Genomic DNA, 19,080 nt, shown 5'->3' with positions numbered 1-19,080 from the left:
AACTCACTCTGTAGACCAGGCTGGCCTCGAACTCAGAAATCCGCCTGCCTCTGCCTCCCAAGTGCTGGGATTAAAGGCGTGCGCCACCACGCCCGGCTAAATTAAATTTTTAAAAAAGGAAATAAAAAACCTTTACTTTCCTGACATAGTAGCAGCGACACACATAAAAGAAAAATCAATAGATACAGCTTCACATTATTATCAATATGTCATTAATTTAAACCTCTGAGATACATTTAATATAGTTATACATTTTAGGATTTTAGAGTTATTACAAAAAACGTGAGAATTATTGATTTTCCAGCAATCTTAATGGCTTTAACAGACATCTTCATCTGCTAGGGGCGTATTCGTCATTAGGACCTTATTGCTTATGAAGTGCTTGATCTAAGTAATTTTTGTTTGAATTGGAGTAAATATGTACAATGTTGCAATTTCTATGCTCTGTAACCTTCCCCCCTCAGCCTGAAATCAGGCTGATCAGGCTTGACTGTTATCACCAGGAGATCATCGGGGGTGGAGCCTGCCACCCTATCGTTCTGCCACTCCCACTGCTGCTACCTGCCACCTAGCTGTTCCAGAGTATTCACGGAGTCATCTGCAGCTGGACTCCGAAGATGATTTGGCGGGAATGGGCCCCTCCCCCTTCTTTATAACCCCGTGTTTCCGAATATTAATATTGAGCTTTGATCAGGACCTTGTCTTAGCTCCATTCTTTCTCTCGTCTGTCTAGTTCCCTCTCTTTCAGCCCGAGTCTGCCACTTCAGCCATATCCCGTTCCTTTCAAGCTGCTGGACTGCCCGCTACAATGCTCTTTAAAATAAATTAGCACCTGCTAAAACCTGAAGGATAAGGGTTGCTTTGAATTTACAATGGAAAAAAAAAAAAGTCCTTGGGAAGCTGCATGGAGCCAGCAGCCTCTAAACTGCAGCTACGACAAAGGAAAGCGGGGCAGAGCCTATGGAAGAAAACTGAACAGGGACAGTGGCATTGCCCTTTGACAAGGATCTAACATTTCTCAGTATTTATCTCAAAGAAACACGTGGATGCATACATTCACATTGCATCTCTATTGCCAATAGCAAAAATGTTGAAAATAAGCCAATGTCCCAAATAAGAGAAGGTAAACTAGCACACTGGTGCATGCACAGTGAAGAAGAGATCTGGGCTCTGCCGTGATCTTAGTGATATTCAGAAGATGCTAAGCAAAGCACATGAGATGTAAATTGTCTGCCACCCTTTGCCCAGAAATAAGGAGTAGTTTTTCTTTGTTTGTTTATTTTTTCTGTTTTTTTATTTTGTTTTTTGTTTTTTTGTTTTTTTTAAAAAAAAGCCCAACACTGGAAGTATGTTTAAGTATGGCTATAACCAGGCCCGAGGAAGCCAACTTGAACAAGCTCTGATTCTGAGACTTACAATGAAAAATAAGTAGTAAGAGAATATATTCAACTCCATCCAGTAGGGGTGGGGCTGTCTCTGACTCTTTTCCTCTACTGAGCTGCCTTGTCTGGCTTTAATATGAGGACATGTGCCTAGTCTTATTGTAACTTGCTGTGCTGTGTTTGGTTCACACCCCTGGATGGCCTGCCCTTTTCTGAAGGGAAACAGACGAGGAATGGATCTGGTGGAGGGGGGAGGAACTGGATGGAGAAGAGGAAGGGGAAACTAAGGTTGGGATGCAATATATAAGGAAAGAATTTTTTAAATGTTAGCTTAAAAGAGAGAAGAGAGAGAGAGAGAGAGAGAAAGAGAGAGAGAAGAGAGAGAATGTATTATGGGAAACTGTGCATGTTGGAACAAGCCTTTGGTTCCAGCCTTCAGGAGGCAGAGGTGGACAGATCTCTGTGAGTCTGAGGCCAGCATGATCTACAAAGTGAATTCCAGGGCCGCCAAGGTGACCTAGAGAATCCCTGTCTCAAAAAAAGTTGGTGTCAAGGGACAGGGAATAAAGGGTAAGTAAAGAGGGGCTGAAGAGATGGCTGAGTGTGAAGAGCTCCTGCCCCTCCCCTCTGCCTCTAGATCTGAGCTAGAGTCCCAGCACCCACACTGGGAGGTCCACAATCACCTGCAACTTCAGTTCCAGGAGATCCAATGCCCTCCGCTGGCCCACAGCACTGCACACGCATGGTGTACATTCAGACAAGCAGGCACACACATGCATACATATAAAAAATAAAATGAAAATGAAATAAAAATGTAAAAATATATTAGAATACATCTAAGCCATGCACAGTGGTGAATGTCTGTTATCCCAGTATTATGGAGGCCAAGGTAGGAGGGTTATGAGTTCAAGGCCAGTCTGGGCTTTATAATAATTCTAGTCCAGCTATGCTATATTGAAACCCTGTCTAAAAAACATAAAACTAAGCATTTAACCACAAAAGAAAATTCATGAGTCCATAATGACATTAAACAAATACGGTTGGAGTGGGGAGTGAATCAGAAGCTCCTTAGCGGGGAGGGAACGCCAGTTAATGAATGTTTAAGAGGAAGAGAGCTAGAAATAGAAAACCACCAGTTGAGAGTCACCGAGGGGGAAACTGAGTCAAGCAGAAATCAGCAGCACGTGCAGAAACAGTGGGTATGGACCACTGGGTGACAGGATGTGGAGAGACATCAGCCATCACCAAAACTGAATGCCCCCCACTTCCCGTAGCCTCGCGAAGAAAGAGACACACATGGCAGGTGACTCCTGATGTGACATACTAGTCTCCTCCAAAAGGAATAAAAACCTTAAACTTGAACATGAGGAAAAGATAACACAGCACCTTTATACATTCTGGAACTGTGAGGTACATTCCGGGGAAAGATTTGCCTGAACTTCTAAAAATGTCCGTGTCATGAGAGACAAGGAAAAAAGAAAAAGACTGAAGATAAGGAAGAGGGCAGAGACCTGGTGACTATGGTTGGTAGGTTCTCCTTGATTGGGTTCAAGATCTGGAAAATAAAAACAACTTCCCAGGGATAACTCAGGAAATTTAGGTAATGGTATCAGGTTTACTGTCAGTCCCAGAGTGGATAATTATATCATACTTATAGTGGCAAATGTCTTTGCCCTTAAGGGACATATTCTAAAGTAATTGGTGTGAAGTTTTGGTTTTGGGTTTTTTGTTTGGTTCTTTTTTGGGGGAACAGGATCTCATGTAACCCAGAGTGACCTTGGATTCCTTATGTAGCTAGGGATGGCCTTGAACTCTTCCTGATCCTGCTTTTGCCTCTAGATGTTGGGATTACAGGATGTGCCACTCTGCCTGGCATAGTGTGAAGTATAAGACAGCCTCACTTATCAGTCCTGTGCTCTAGGGAAAAGAAAGGGATGAAGGAAATGTGACAGAGAAGGACCAATGAATAGGACACAATGTTTCAAATGAAGAGTGAAGACCATTATGGTATCAAAAATATTCTACAATTAAAGTAACAAGTCTGAGCTGGGTGTTGTCAACTTGACACAAACCAGAGTTGTGTGGGAACAGCCTCCATCACACTGTCAGTAGAACATTTTCCTAGTTGGTGATTGATGTGTGGGGCCTAGCCCACTCTGGGTGGTACCATCCCTGAGCAAGCGGTCGTGGGTTGTATAAGAAAGCAAGCTGAGGGCTAGTGAGATTGTTCAGTGGGTAGAGGTGCTGACAACTTAAAGTCAATCCCCTGGGTCCACAAGGTAGAAGAGAGCCCACTCCTTCAATACACACACACACACACACACACACACACACACTAAGAAAATGTAAAGAGCCAGGCGTGGTGGCACAGGCCTTTAATCCCAGCACTCGAGAGGTAGAGGCAGGCAGATTTCTGAGTTCAAGGCCAGCCTGGTCTAGGTCTACAAAGTGAGTTCCAGGACATCCAGGGCTATACAGAGAAACCCTGTCTTGAAAAACCAAAAAAAGAAAGAAAGAAAGAAAGAAAGAAAGAAAGAAAGAAAGAAAGAAAGAAAGAAAGAAAGAAAGAAAGAAAGAAAGAAAATGTAAAAAGAAGGGAAACTAAGCAAGCCGTGGAGAATAAGCCAGGAAGCAGCTTTCCTCCATGGTCCCTGCTTCTGCACCTGCTTCCTGCTTCAGCTCCTGTCCTGACTCTCTGAAATGATGGACTGTAAAGTGTCAGATGGAATAAACTTTCCTTTCCAAGCTGGTTATGGTCAGGGTTTTATCTCGGCAGCAGACGACAAAATAGGACAAAGTCCAATGGAAATTTTGTCGACCACTGCTGCTTGACAAAGTTCCAGCATGTGGGTATCACAAATCACAGATCCCCAGCATCCTTTAACTTTCATTTTGATGATTCTTGCTATGCATTATGGGAGTTTCCTTATGCCTTTTCCTTTGGGAAATTTTGTATGGGCTTTGGTAAAAGATATGAATGGATACAATAGCAGTCTTGTGAAACAAAGTAAATCTTTGGAAACAAATCTCTGCCACCGTGAACTCATATAGCATAACTCTGTCTACTCCGGCACAAGAATCACCTTTGTGTCCCCCTGTTTGCACCAAGAACAGAGAAGCTGCAGATTCGTTAACTGAAAGATGGTGCCAGAAACTCTTACATACATCTGGTCCTAACGATGAAAGCACAAAGACTAGAGAAACAATGTGCCCAGGTTCACAGGATGAGTGGCAAGACCAGGTACGACCCACAAGAAGCAGATTCTGTTAAGAAGCTAGACTGTCTTGATCCCACTCTGACATACACAGCAGCACACATTGAAGGAATTAGTATGTTAAGGCACAATGGAAAAAGTGTAAGATGTCAGACCTTCCCTTTGGGGAGCTCATGAGGAGAACAGACCTATACTGTAAGACCAAGGCACATAGGAACACAATTAGAAAAAGGCTCAATGCTTATTATGCTTCCTGGTGCAAACACTGCTTCATGCCCCTGGAGGGATGCAAATTGCTCTCATGGATTTGTTTCCCAGGACTGGATGTCTGGTGCCTGCTGACCACAAAGCAGGAGGAGGTGCAAAGGGCACATGCTGGGGTTGCTGAACCTTAGAGAACAATGGGGACTTAGATGCTTGCTGAACTTATTGCCTTTGCTACAAAGAAAAATAAAGTTGATAACTTCATTCATTCTGGATATTAAAAAATAGGAGTAAATTAGGTTAACAACAATCTGTGAAAAGATCATATATTTCTTGTTATCATTAAGTCTGCTTTCAAGATAGCTAGTGGCTAAGCGATTATCCAATCATAGACTGAAAAAGGTGTGTTAATTTGTTCAATAAACACCAGCTCTCCTGATTCATCCTCAGATAATGTCAGTCCCTTCTCTCCCCGACTCCACACCTCTTCTTTGGGACCTGAACCCCATTGGAGCCAGACTCCAGCAGAAACCTTCTTTCAGACAATTTCATGTGGAGAGATGAAACCAGTTCCAAGTGAAAGATTAAAAAACACCAAGGAAAAAAACCTAATAGATTGGACAAAAATCTAAATAACATGTCACTAAATTAAAAGCCGAAGTAGGGGCCAAGGAAATGGCAAAACTGAACAAAGACACTTTATGAGATTGCTATGAGAACTGAGATAAAAGACATAGAATATTCACCAGGCTATAAAGGGCTGTATTTGTAATAGAGATCATGATTGTATAAGTGTGGAGAAGAATGTAATATGGAGAGCCAAGACAATATAAAGTTAATCAGAAGATTTCTCAAAAAACAGGCATGGTCAGAGGAAACTGTGAATGTGAGAAGCATGCCAAAAGTAGAGACGTAACATTGAAACACAGAAACAGTATGTAGAACAAAAGTCAAAGGAGAGTGGACCTCCCACTGGGGAGAGACATTTCTGTAAGAGCTCTAGGTTCCATGAGACCTTGTGTTAGCTCTGTCTGGTTAAGTCTAGAAGCTTCCAAAAAGAAGCAGTTTGAATAAGGATGAAAGACCACACCTCTCCCAGACCCCTTCTGGCCCCTGCTTCTGCCCTGTAGAGGGTAGACAGGTTGTGTGTGAGAACAGTAAAGCACAGAGATATAAGTTTGTTTTCTTTCTTGGGCCACACAGCAGAGCTAGGCTGACACCTAGATTTCCCAGTGTGCTTTCCACACCAAACTGCAAAGTAGATACAAACTGCTCAGCATTTATGTGATTCCTATCAGTGTGACTCCTGGATTATAATTTCACTATTGAGGGAGAACTCCATCGGGGTAATACCTGAATTATGTTCAGCACAGTGTACCATGCAAAAGAAAGGGTCTCAAAATCTTTTGGGTGGTGATAACGACTTCAGTGTCAACAATAAACCTATCCCCCAAAACCCAATGAGTGTGTAACCACAGGTGGCCTGTCTTGCCCTTCCTGTATATTCCTAGACAGAACTGAACCCTGTTGCCTTGGCAACTCTCTTTAGAGACCTGACAAATCCAGTATTTGCCAGCTTGGGGAAGGAAGAAGACTAAACAAATGTTCAGGCTTTCCCCATCCATTAGATTTGGGGGCTTTGGACTCCTCCCCTTCTTAGGAAACATTTCCTTCTCATCCCCACCTACCTGAACGTAGCTCCCTTCATAATCGAAGAAAAGAAGTGGCCACGTGATGCTGATGAGCGAGGGAAAGAGCTTCTTTAGAGGAGCCTGAGGAGAACGAGATGAACAGTGTGGTTTGTTCAAGAAGGCCTGGCTGCACCACACCAGGTCTGCTCCCCAGTGCCAGACTCACTGGCAAGGACTGCCCCACTGTGCTGTGCACCAGGGCCTGGATGTTCCGACTCTTCTCCCTCACCCTTTCTGCCAGGGCCTGTACTTCTGTGAGGTTATCTGGATAGGATAGGAGACATGGTAGTTAAAAGACTGGGCTAGGAAATGGTTCTTCCTGTCACCCTGGGGTCCTGCCAGGACACTCATTTAGTCTCTCTGTGCTGGATAGTTAGTTTTATGTCAACTTGACACAAGCAAGAATCACTTGGGGAAAAGAAACTTCTAGTGAGAAAATGCCCCCACTAGACCAGTCTGTGGTCAAGCCTGTGGTGTGGTCAAGCCTGTGGTGCACTTTATTGATTAACTGATGGACCCTGCTCACAGTGGGTTGGTGCCACCCCTGGGCTGGTGGTCCTGAGTGACATAAGAGAGTAGACTGGCAAGCCATGGAGAATAACAGTAAGTTGCACTTGCCCATGGCTTCTGCTTAGGTTCATGCCCTAACTTCCTTCAGTGATAGACTTACACACTGTAAGATGAAAGAAACCCCTTCTTCCCCAAATTGCTTTTGGTTATGGTGTCTTTATCATGACAGTAGAATACCCTAAGATATCCTCCCTCTGACAAGGCACCCTGAGACTAGGAAAAATGGCAGTTCCTCTAAACCAACCCCACTGTTCCTATCCTCCTACTCACCATCCAGGGTAAAAATGAAGACCACAGTGTCAATTTCCGTAAGGGATGGCAGAACAGAAGTCAGGAAGTCATCCTGAGAGAAGGTGAACTGGGGACCCTGGGACAGGAGAAGATGGGAGAGTTCCTCCCAGCAGGATATTCAAGAGCAGATATTTGAAGACTAAAGGGGACCTTAGGGGACAGCTAATACAGCCCTTCTGGTTTTAGTTGAAGAGAATTGAGGTTCAAAATGGTAGCATTTTGCCAAAGATGATGTGGCAGGTGAGTGAATTAAAGCCATGCAAACCCAGAGCCTTCCATACCCCACTGCTTCCGATCTCCATATCCTCTGACCAGTCCTTCCTGGGATTGATTATCCCCTCATGTTCCCCCACCTCCCTGCCCCACTCCCCTACTGCCCTCTCCACATCAGTGAATTCCACAACTTCCCAAGTCCCATCCTCTTCCAACCTGATTGCTGAGCTCGTTCTTCTGGTTAAACATGTCATTGTGGTCACCAATAAGAAAGCCACGGATATCTCGGAAATCTGAGAAATTTAAGATCAGAGAGAAAAGAATGGGGGACTTTAGAAGAAAGAAAGGCTCTAGACTTCAAGGGCTGTGATGATGTCAGAAAGTGGGATATGGGGTGAGTGACAATCTATGAGAGAGACTATTATAAGCACTGGAATGGGAACAGAGAGCTCAAGGACCCACATGAAATTTGATGCTTCGAATGAAAGAAGTATTCGATGGAAGCGCCTCCTTATGTAGGACGGATAGACACTGGGGAATCTCAGGGGTCTGCAGAAAAATGTTTTAATAGTGGACCAATTGGCTGGGTACTTGGAATCGGGAGCACATAAGGACTCAGGACTCACCAGCACCAAAAGTGTGGATACACTCTACTCCATCCATAATGGCGATGATACCGAGGGTCTGCCAGCCAACCAAGTGCACGTGGCCTTTCTTCTCCAGGCTGAGAATGAGTCAGAGACAGGGCCATGATCACCATGAAAGAAGGTGACAGAGAAACACAGAAGTAAACAACCAAGACCTCCCATCACGTGGCCCCATCTTACTCCTGCCATGTTAACACACTCTCGATGTCCCCTACAAATGCACAGCCACATACCTGATGCCAACTTGCTTCGTCAGAGTGGCAATTTTGGAACTTTGACTGTAGGTTACCTGATGAGCCCGCTCGAATGTCCTCAGGATTTCCAGAAGGCATCTAGAAGAAAACTCATTAGCTCCCAGAGAGGATCTGCTGCTTCGCCCAAAAAAAGCCTAGGTCCTCCTACTCACACCTAAGACAAGTCAAAACTCCCATTCAAAAAAAAAAAAAAAAAAAAAAAAAAAAAAAAGCTTTGCTAGTCCCTGTTAGAGAGACATGGGGAAAGAAAGAGGGATAAAGATACCCAGACTGCCTTTCATAAGAGCAGAAAGGGTTCTATTTTAAAATGGCTTCATTGGGAAATAAAGAAAAGCCAAAAAGAGGGTGGGTCTGAGCATTCTGAAGCTAGGCTGAAAGCCCCAGTAAGGGAAGGAAGTTACAGCAAGACAGGTTCTAACCTGCATGAATGACCTAGGCCATTCTCAAGTCAAAGAACTCTTAAAAGCTTGCCTCTGAAATCAGAGCCTGCCACCTCATCTATGGAAGGCTCTGGGTTTGCATGGCTTTAATTCACTCACCTGCCACATCATCTTTGGCAAAATGCTACCATTTTGAACCTCAATTCTCTTCAACTAAAACCTCATCCTCTGCTTGGATCTGATTCCCCACTTGTCTGTTTCCTCCTTACCTTTGAGAGGACACAACACCCTGGTCCACAGTCTTATGGGCTGCTAGTAGCAGGGTTTCCAGTAGAATCTTGGTGGCGCTTCCACCTTTCATTCGGGAAGAGCCACTGAGTCCCTCGGGCTAAGGAGGCAACAACACTAGGAGGAATTGGTAGAAAGAGGACAACCCAGGACTCTACCAGTTCACCAGTTCATGACCCCCCCCTAAGCATAGAGTGGTGCTAGTAATCTTTGGGTGTGGAGTGTGATTGGTGATTCCTAGGTATGAGTGTGCTTGGTGGCCCCCACTAGATGTTCACTGTGGTTAATGATCTCTGAGTACATCTTTTACTGGTGGTCTTGAAGGTGTTGCTAGAGTGTGCTTAACTGAAAGGAGAAGAGAAAGAAAGGGCAACCCCTGACCATCTTCATGGCGTACTCAAGACTCTCTAGGAGGAAGCCAGTGACAAGGTCTCATCTCAGTTGGGTCAAAGGTTTTCAGAGAATACTCTTCTTTCTGAGAACCTTCTCCGCCATGTGTTATGGTAGTTTGTTGTTCCTAAATGCCAAGTTTCCCATGCTTTATATAGACACATGGAGCAGACACAAAATGGTACAGATTTATAACACAGTACATCAAACAAAGACTGCAGCAAAGATAATGGCATGACCAGTTATTAAAAACAGCAGACTGGGAGCTGGAGAGATGGCTCAGTGGTTAGCAATGCTTTACTGCTCTGGCAGAGGATCTGAGTTCTGTTCCCAGCACCCACATCTGGAAGCTCACAGTTGCCTGTAACTCAACTCCAGAGGAATTGATGCCCACTTCTGGCCTCTATGGGTACCTGAACTCACATGTACACATACGCACTCACCTAAGAATAACTTTAAAATAAATCTTTAAAGAAACAAACAAACCTGAAAGCCAACCAGTACATGAGGAGGAGAGAGACAGGAAACAAAAACAAGCTATACACTACAGAATTTCCCTTCCTCTCTCATATGAAGATCAAGAGGAAGGTCTCAGATGTATCCACTACTGACAAAGGGAGGCAAGAGGCAAAAGTTTTGGTTAGGGAAAAAGTAGGGCTAGATGGTTCTAGTGAGATGTGTGCAGAAGACTCAGATGAGAATAGAGAATAGGGATTTTGAAGCTAAGAAGGCCTGCAGTGGTGTGCAGAGGATATCATAAAGCATAGGAGTGAGACTTTTTAGGAACAGTTCCTAAAACCCTAGTTGGCATTTGAATCTCTAAAAGACTGAATGGGACCTAGCCGTGGCTAGTCAAGGCTGTCTATGCATACCTGGTAAAAGAGCTCCTCTAAACAAGACTGTTCTAGATCACAGAAGTGCTTCCTAGTTACTGATCTGAGAAACAAGGTTGAAATAAAGATTAAAGAAAAACATCCTGAGATGAGAAAGTAAAAGAAAAAATAGGACTTCTTTGAAAATGCTCGAGCTGACATGAAACACCTTGCGGATTTTCAAAGGTTCCCTGTATGTGACAAGCGGTTCCTATACGCTTGAAGAGGTGGGTAGAGAAAGGAGTCTGGCCCTACCCCAATGGCAGGATTAAGCACAAAGGCTTCCTGTTTCTCCTGCATCTTCTGCATCCGCTCTGCCACTTGTCGGAATGTTGATCTCCAGTCTTCAATGGGATCATTTCTGAGGTCCAGAGAAAGACAGAGGAAGAAGGACTGTGTGAATCTGAAGAAAAGACCTCAGCTAGTGGTTAGGTTCAGTGAGCGAGTGGAGTCAGTGGTCAACTACATCACAGAGAAATGTGCTTTGAGCACATGGGGATTGTGTGTCCCTGAACTCTAAGGATTGGGTTAATAATACCTTCAGCAAAGAAAGCCCACATCAAAGCCAACATCCAAGCTTAATGTTCTAGCTAGAAGTCAAACATCAAAACTACTGTGGTGGTGCACGCCTTTGATCCCAGCACTTGGGAAGCAGAGGCAGGCAGATTTCTGAGTTTGAGGCCAACCTGATCTGCAGAGTGAGTTACAGGACAGCCAGGGCTACACAGAGAAACCCTGTCTCAAAAAGTAAAACAAAGCCCTACCATCTTATATTCCATCTTAGAGTCCTTTGGAACCCCCTTCCCACTCTTGGAAACACATCTAAAACTCTCTCCAAACAGTGACCCTCACTACCTGAGGGAAGCATAGTGGCCCCTAATAAGGTATAAACTTTATACTATTAGCTGTAGCATCTGTTGATAAATAATCCACAATAAATTAACCATATTAAAGCCAGTAGTTAATGAGACAAGAGAGCCGGTACGAGCTTACTTGCATAGCTACAAATTGTGGAATCTCAGAAAATGAGAATCTTCTCAAGTGGGTGAATATGTGAATTTCTCAATGTGGCAGGACTTCGAAGACTGAGCTCACACATTCACTGCCCTTTAACATCCCACCCCTGACAGGATTTCATTCCTTTTGAAGTATTTGTTTTATTTTATTTACTTTGTTTTATTTTACTTGTGTGTGTATGTGTACGAGTTAATGTGTGTGTGCGTGCATGTATGCAGCTCTACACGCATATGTGTGTGGAAGTCAGAGGCCAACCCCAGTTATATTCTTTAGTTGCTCTCCACCTTGTTTTTTGAGGCAAGGCCACTCCCTAACCTTATCCTGACTGGCCAGCAAGCCCAAGGATCCAGCTGCCTCTGCTTCCCAGCTCTGAGACAACAGGCACATGGCTACCCCTTCTTGAATAGTTTTTATAGAATATTTTAAAAATATTATGTATTTATTATTATTTAGACGAGTACACTGTAGCTGTCTTCAGACACACCAGAAGAGGGAGTCAGATCTCATTACGGATGGTTGTGAGCCACCATGTGGTTGCTGGGAACTGAATTTAAGACCTTTCAGAAGAGCAATCAGTGCTCTTAACTGCTGAGCCATCTCTCCAGCCCTTTATAGAATATTTTACTGAAATTTTTATATGAATCCTGAGGCATTTTATATGAATCCTTTTACCTATTTCATACCTATTGTGTAAAGTGCCTCCCATGCCTATTGTCACGCTAATTTCCAATGCTTCCTAGAGACCAGAGAGGGAGGGAAAACACTGTGCAGTAAAATCAGAATTCCCAGACTTGACTTCGTTGAACATCAAAACCTCCCCGGGGAGTTCTGTTTTGCAGCAAACACCCACTTCTGGAAGCACACACACTCTGAGGTTCAGCCTCTGCAGGTGTGCATCAGAACCCCAAACTGCATTTTTATAAAGCTTCCAAGACAGTTTTGAAGATGAGCCAAGACAGGGAGCCACCACTTTAAGGAACAACTGGAAGATCTCCACGCCCACATTGTTTGAAAGTCTTCATTTCACTTAGTCACAGGGCCTGAAATTAGCACGCGCTGCTGCAGCTATATTTTGGGTGAAGAAGAGTCCTCCATGAAAAACATCAGGGTTAAGAGTATCGCAGACTCATTTACACATTAGTATGAGTTACACTACAAGCCTGGAATCTGGGACTTGGAAGAGTATCTCCAAAAGAACCAAGCTCCTTCGCTGCAATCCCCCATGGACAGGGTGCCATCAGGTGATCCAACCCAATGGCTTATTTAGCAGAGTTCCTCAAACCTAGCTGTGCATCACAATCGCCAGGGACACTTTAACAAAATAGACATCTCATGGTCTTATCCCAAATGGAACTATACCTGCACACTACTCGTCAGCTATGTGAAGTGTTAAGATCAGACCAAGTGGCCATTTGGATAGGGAATAAGAAGGAGGTTTGGAATATGGTGATTCATGCCTAAAATCTCAGCAAAGGCAGAAAAAGGAAGGTTACAGTTTGAGGCTAGCCTGGGCTACCTAGCAAGACTTTGTCTCTCTCCCCACAAAAGAAGGTGGTTCTGTAGCACAGGGCTTCAGGGTGGGAAGAGGGGCAGATGTGAGGAGCCAGAGAGAAGCCTAAGGGAGCCTGGAATGATGAAGGAAAGAACATGAAATAGGAGGCAGGGAAGGGGAGCGGGTGGTTTCTTGGGACCCACTACTTCTCTGAAAAGATGCTCAGAGCTCACCCCAGATAAAATAGACTCTCCTGACAGTTATTTTTTTCTTTTCTTTCTTTCTCTTTTTATTTTTTCTAGTTCTTGTCTCTCTACCTCTCCGATCCCTGTTTGAATCTGTGCAAGCTTGTGTTTTATGTGGCTTTTGAGGCTTNTGAATCTGTGCAAGCTTGTGTTTTATGTGGCTTTTGAGGCTTGTTTTTGTACTTTTTTTTTTAAGGTGGGTTTTTTTTTTTTTTTTTTGGTTTTTGTTTTTTTTTTTAAGACAGGGTTTCTTTATGTAGCCCTGGCTGTCCTTGAACTTGCTCTGTTGACCAGGCTAGCCTCAATCTCAGAGATTATACTACGGACTTTAACATGTCCCTTTCCCAGTCTTCCTAGGCCTAGTCAGTCTTAGAGAAGCCTCACCTGGCCATGCTCACCGGATTGAAGCCAACCAGGACCGGCAAGAAGACAGCTGTGTTATCCATGCAGTAGTCCATCTGGCCTGCCACAAAGGGCGCCTGAGAGTAGCAAGAAAGGAAGGGAGCTCCTCTGAGTGTTTCCCAAGACCCGCACGGAACCTGCCTCAGCTTGCTTGCTTGCTAGACATAGATTCCTCAACCAAGACTTAGTTAATCCACCACCAGCTGGTGGTGCAAACCTTTAATCCCAGCACTTGGGAGGCAGAGACAGATGGTTTTCCGTGAGTTCAAGGCCAGTCTGGTCTACAGAGCAAGTTCCAGGACAGCCAGGATCACAGAGAGAAACCCTATCTCAAACAAACAAACAAAACAAATTTGAAAATTTTTTTCAAACAAAATGCAAATTTGAAAAGCAGAGAGTACTTTAACAAGTTCTCCCCCACAAAAAAACTACTTTTTCTTTGAGCTACGACTTCCTTATATAGTCCATGCTGGCCTTGGACACACAGCCATCCTCCTGCCTCTCCCTCCTGGGTGCTGATATTATAACTATCACCAAGCTAGTGCTACATTTTTCTTCTGTTCTCTCACAGAAATCTCCCAAATGGTAAGGTTTGAGAACTACTGACTCAATTGTAAGCTCCTTGTGGTCAGTCTCCTGTTTTATCTCATGGTACAACTGGTGGGATCTAATTCTCTGCACCCTAAACTCTAAGAATGAAAACTGCTGTGAGTGATAGGAACCCCAGCCAAGTGGTTCTCATACAAACATGCTGAGGATCTTGTTAAAATGCAGACTGACACACTGGCACCTGAGATCCTATACTCCCAACCAGGCAGAATTGATGCGGATATTGCTGGTGGGGACGAGAGAAGTCAGGGGCCAGACTCTTGTCTGAAGAGCCAGAGAGAAAATACTTCAGGCTTTGTGGGCCCTGTGATCTCTGTTCAACTACTTAAGCCCAGCACAAAAGAGGCCATGAGTTCTGAGTAAGCACAAAGGTTGCATGCCAGTAAAACTACCCACAAATTCAGGCAGCTGGCTACACGGACTGCCAGAGTAGCTTGCTGACTCCTGGACTGGTCTGTCCATCTTGACTGTTGACATTGAATTACACAGCAGTCACCCACCTCATCACCTAGCATCCACCATCCATTGACAGCCTAGTCCTACCCGCTTCATCCTAGTAAACCCGACCCACTCCTCCTGACCTCACACTTACAGAGAGTCCCACGGAAATGCCTATAACGACCACTCTCTTTTTCCCAGCAGCCACCTAGGAATGAAGGGGGTGCATTAGGGTCTCCAGGGTACAAATCTAGTGTGTGAGAAAATCAGGACCAGAGCAGGAGCCAGCAGGCCTTGGCTGAAGGTTGGGGGTTTTCTAACCCTATGTAAAGGGTATCTCCAGGTAAGTAGTAACAGGAGACACAGACCTTCTTCAGCTCCTCGATTCCGTGTAGGGCGCTATCTTCTGTCCGTTCCCGAGAGGCTACAACAGACCTAAGGGTGCAAACTCAGCCGAGGTCAGTGGTATTAGGTAAGGAGCAGATACCTACTGGTGGTTAGGAAACGCACACTAAGAGAAAGGAATGGAGGAAAGCTATCATTGAACAGTACCTACTGTTTATCAGGCACTGTGATAGGCATGACACACAATAAACATCTGTGACAGGGCCAGATACAATACCACAAGGGATGATGGAGACTAAGGCAGGTTCAATATAATCCTTGACTAAATTCATTCAAATTAAGCCTCTAAAGACATTTGGGGGCTGGAGAGATGGCTCAGCAGTTAAGAGCACTGATTGTTCCTCCAAAGGTACTGAGTTCAATTTCCAGCAACCACATGGTGGCTCACAATCATCTGTAATGGGATCCAATGCCCTTTTCTGGTATGTCTGAAGACAGCTACAGTATACTTATATACAATTAAAAACAAAACAAAACAAAAACATTCAGGCCATGAGTACAGGTCGGGGTAACTTACCTGTCACCCCCTGCAATGAGGTATGTGTAAAGAGGTTTTTGTCCCAGACCTTTCATCAGCTGGTTGAAAGACACCTGTCCAGGAGGAGAGAATATGCCGACAGAGTGATTAAAAAGGACATAACACGGGTTCTCCGTTCCTAGAGGATCAAGGTGCATAATGGTCTTCTTAGGCCAATGCTTAACCCTAACTTATTTGGAGTCTACCACTTAAAGATGCGACTTGGAAATGATTACGTAGTGATGCACAAGATGTGAGGATGTTAACAAGAGAGTGCCGGGGCTCTAGTGGGGCCAGAGAAATCTGACTCCATCCTGGGCTCCAGGTTTTGGAGAGGAAGTGGGGAGAGAATACATCTATTGAGTGACCTTATTTCAGATGAGCCTTTTAGTTCTGGAGGCTATCCCCAGGCGGAGACGGGAGAAGCCGGGAATTAAGGTACTCACAGACATGAGGAATGCCATACGACCAGAGGTGCCCCCTCCACTCAGCACTACCAGGCCCCCATCTGGCTCCTGAGGATGGAAAGAAGCCCAGGTCAGAGGAAGACTTGGAACGCCTTCTTCTTCTCCTCATCATAACATAGGCCATGTGAGGTAGCAAAAAGAAGAGAGATCTGGAGGAAGAAACCCTCTTGACCATCTTCTCTGACTAAGCTACTCATCAAAATTCCAGAAGGGATTTGAGAGCAGCTTTGTCAATTAACTAAAAGTAAATAAGCAAAGCAGTGGTGCCAGCCAGCAGTTATTAGCTGGGTACATCCAAGCAAGTGACTACAATCAGCCTCTCTTTGTGTTCTGGTCTGGAAAGAGAATTAAAAAAAAAAAAGATAATAATGCCAACTTTACCAGGTTTTGTGGATGTATAGAGTGTGGAAGTGCATTGCTGAGGATGGAGAGATGGCTCCACCATTAACACACTGACTGCCCTTTCAGAGGACCCTTGTTTGATTCCCAGAACCCCATGGCAGCTCACACTGTAATCCTCTCCTGCCTTCCAAGGGCACCAGGTACACATGTGGTACACAGACATACATGCAGCCAAAGCAGCCATAAACATTTAAAAAATAATAATATTTTCCAAAGGAAATGCACTGCTGCTGATAAAGTATTATCCGTCTGGTAGCTGTCATAACTATTATCAGTGACTGAAACAACAAAAAAATATCCAAAGGGAAGACTGAAAGAATAAAGAACTGAGATTTATACAAACAAGAAGTGGAGACCCGGGAAGGAGGAAGTCGGAGGGAACAGAAGTGTTTGATGGATGAGAAGCAGGTGGAGAAATTGTACCTTCAGAACTTCCTGGACCTTGCCAGCCACTTGCAGCATGGTGCTCAGAACCGACTCACTGTACAGTCGCTGTAAAGAGTGGGCAGGAATCAGGATGGAGAAAGGGGGTAGAGGTGAGAGAAAGGCAGTGAGATGACTCAGTGAGTTAAGAGGATTGTGGCCAAGTCTGATGATCTGAGTTTAATCCCAGGGACCCACATGGTGGAAGGACAGACTGATCCCCAAAAGTTGTCCTCTGACTTCCACACATCTCCTCATGGAACAAATCCTTCCACATCACAAAACAGATAAATAAATTTTAAAAATGGGAATGGGGAAGGGAGGAAGAAATGGAAGATGATGGATTGAGATTGAAGGAGAGGGATCAGGATTTCCTGTATCAGGAGGGTAGAGGTGGAAGTGGGTGGCCTGCTTGACATCTTTGTTTGCAGTGTCTGGGATTTGACTGTGGGTCACCTGGTAGGTGGGCATGATTTGCCCCTCCTCCTGGAATATCTCAGCATCACACTGCCCCAGCAGTTGAACAATTTTCTCTGCATCTGCTTTGTCCAAGTTCCGGGTCAGTGGGTTGGACTTCTCTGTGATTGGCACAGCTGCTTCATACCCTGACAACTAGAGAGACGGGGACACAAGGGTAGGGACAGAAAGCCAAAGTCTGCCTTATGCCTGCTGGACTGGAGGTGGGAGTGGCAGTAGGCCCAGTGTTTGGCTTAGATTCACAAACTTCACACACACCGACTTGTGCACATACATGCACACATACAGGCACACACCATTCACATACTAAAAACTTAGTCTTCATGTGATGTCCTTAGCCTTCCTGTCCGATTCCACAGAAAGGAAGATCATAAGGGAAGATAAGGGGAAAGGGGCCTATCACGGTAAGTGTGCCTGCAATTCAGGCATTTGGACAGTGAAGCTGCAACAAAGGGATCAGGAGTTCAAGGCTATCCTCAGATACATAGCAAGTTTGAGGTCAGCCTGGGCTAGACCATGTAGCAAAAGAGAAGAAAAAAAAAAAAAAAAAAAAAACAAAAAAACAGAAGAAGAGGAAGGGAGTAGAAGTCCAGAGCTGAGGCCAGTCCAAACTTAACAGTATTTTAGGAATCAGAAGAGAAGGCTGAAATTGAGAAAGAACCTTACCTCCCATTCCCCAGGCTCAGGGGTCTCGATCACATGCTGATACCGCTTGGTGCTTGGCATGGTCCCACACTGCAGACTCTCCAACCCGCCTGCCTCTGCACTCACACAATCTCTTCTGGCCCCAATAATTTGCTTCCAGTTGGCAGGGTCTTATCTGAGCCATGGAGATGATTAACCTAAGAACCCTGCCTCTCAAAACACCACCCCCTACGCCCCTCTCTTCAACACCCGTTCTTGTCACCGGGCCTTCCAGCCCTCACAGGAGCTCTTTTGAGGGTCCTCTTTGCGTATACTCTGGCTTGCCAGCCTCTGGCCCTTGGAGAAGAGGACCAGAAGTTCTTTGCTTTTGCCCTTCAGGCACAGTGCCCTTAGGAAGGCTGGAAACCTGGATGTGCAGAACACCCAGGTCAGAAAGAATCCCTGAACAAATCTGTGGCCCAAATGCCTCCAAAGGCCAGAGATCAGGGTCAGTAGAAGTCAGAGGACTCAGGTCATGGCTTGATCACATGTCAGCGTGCAGTCCTTCCCTGCCCCACTGGCTCATTTTATCTGCTCCTCTCTGAAAGAAAAGCAATAGAAGCTTCTAGAGCCCAGGTGTGCGAACACTGAACTGGATATCACAGAGGGGATTTCACAGAAATAGAAATACGGCCAAGAACAACGAGGACCAAGAAATTGCCCTAAATACAGCAGTCCCTATTTCTCCTGACCCACTTTCTCCCAAATGGCAGACATCATTGGATACATGGACACATGGACACATAGATACATAGAAGCCATCGTTGGCATTGTTTTTAGATGAGGAAACAGCCTCAGGCAAGTGGTTGGCTATTTAGGATCACACAGATTTCATACTCAGCTAACATATGAAATAATTTAAGGACCTACCATGTTTACATGTTTACTGAATGAATGCAACAACTAACAAGTTGTTGAGTAATACTTATTCATACAGTGACAGAAGGTTTTTAAAGACCCTTGTTGCTGGGCAGTGGTGATGCACCCCTTTAATCCCAGCACTTGGGAGGCAGAAACAGGTGAATTTCTGAGTTTGAGGCCAGCCTGGTCTACAGAGTGAGTTCCAGGACAGCCAGGGCTTCACAGAGAAACCCTGGGGGGGGGG

The 19,080-nt window shown here is 44.8% G+C and overlaps 1 protein-coding gene across 2 annotated transcripts in view; it reads right to left on the bottom strand.

Moving 5' to 3' along the window:
* The window catches only part of Gckr (glucokinase regulator), a 24,743-nt gene extending 6,378 nt beyond the window's left edge, over positions 1-18,365 (bottom strand). The window contains exons 1-16 of one of the 2 annotated variants that reach the window (XM_021162281.2): positions 17,958-18,365; positions 17,271-17,426; positions 16,815-16,883; positions 15,969-16,037; positions 15,523-15,596; positions 14,969-15,035; positions 14,755-14,808; positions 13,536-13,630; positions 10,653-10,758; positions 9,117-9,235; positions 8,447-8,545; positions 8,193-8,290; positions 7,783-7,859; positions 7,333-7,429; positions 6,659-6,756; positions 6,490-6,573 (exon numbers count right to left, since the gene is read on the bottom strand). In XM_021162281.2, coding sequence (XP_021017940.1) covers positions 6,490-6,573; positions 6,659-6,756; positions 7,333-7,429; positions 7,783-7,859; positions 8,193-8,290; positions 8,447-8,545; positions 9,117-9,235; positions 10,653-10,758; positions 13,536-13,630; positions 14,755-14,808; positions 14,969-15,035; positions 15,523-15,596; positions 15,969-16,037; positions 16,815-16,883; positions 17,271-17,426; positions 17,958-18,017 — 1,422 coding nt within the window. In that variant the 5' untranslated portion in view covers positions 18,018-18,365. The remainder of the gene's footprint in view (positions 1-6,489; positions 6,574-6,658; positions 6,757-7,332; positions 7,430-7,782; positions 7,860-8,192; positions 8,291-8,446; positions 8,546-9,116; positions 9,236-10,652; positions 10,759-13,535; positions 13,631-14,754; positions 14,809-14,968; positions 15,036-15,522; positions 15,597-15,968; positions 16,038-16,814; positions 16,884-17,270; positions 17,427-17,957) is intronic. The other variant, XM_029477416.1, reaches the window with a different exon arrangement.
* Positions 18,366-19,080: the final 715 nt, after the last annotated feature.

This window comes from Mus caroli, chromosome 5 (assembly GCF_900094665.2).
Source record: "Mus caroli chromosome 5, CAROLI_EIJ_v1.1, whole genome shotgun sequence".
Lineage (NCBI taxonomy): Eukaryota > Metazoa > Chordata > Mammalia > Rodentia > Muridae > Mus > Mus caroli.
This window is presented reverse-complemented; position numbering and strand designations above follow the sequence as displayed.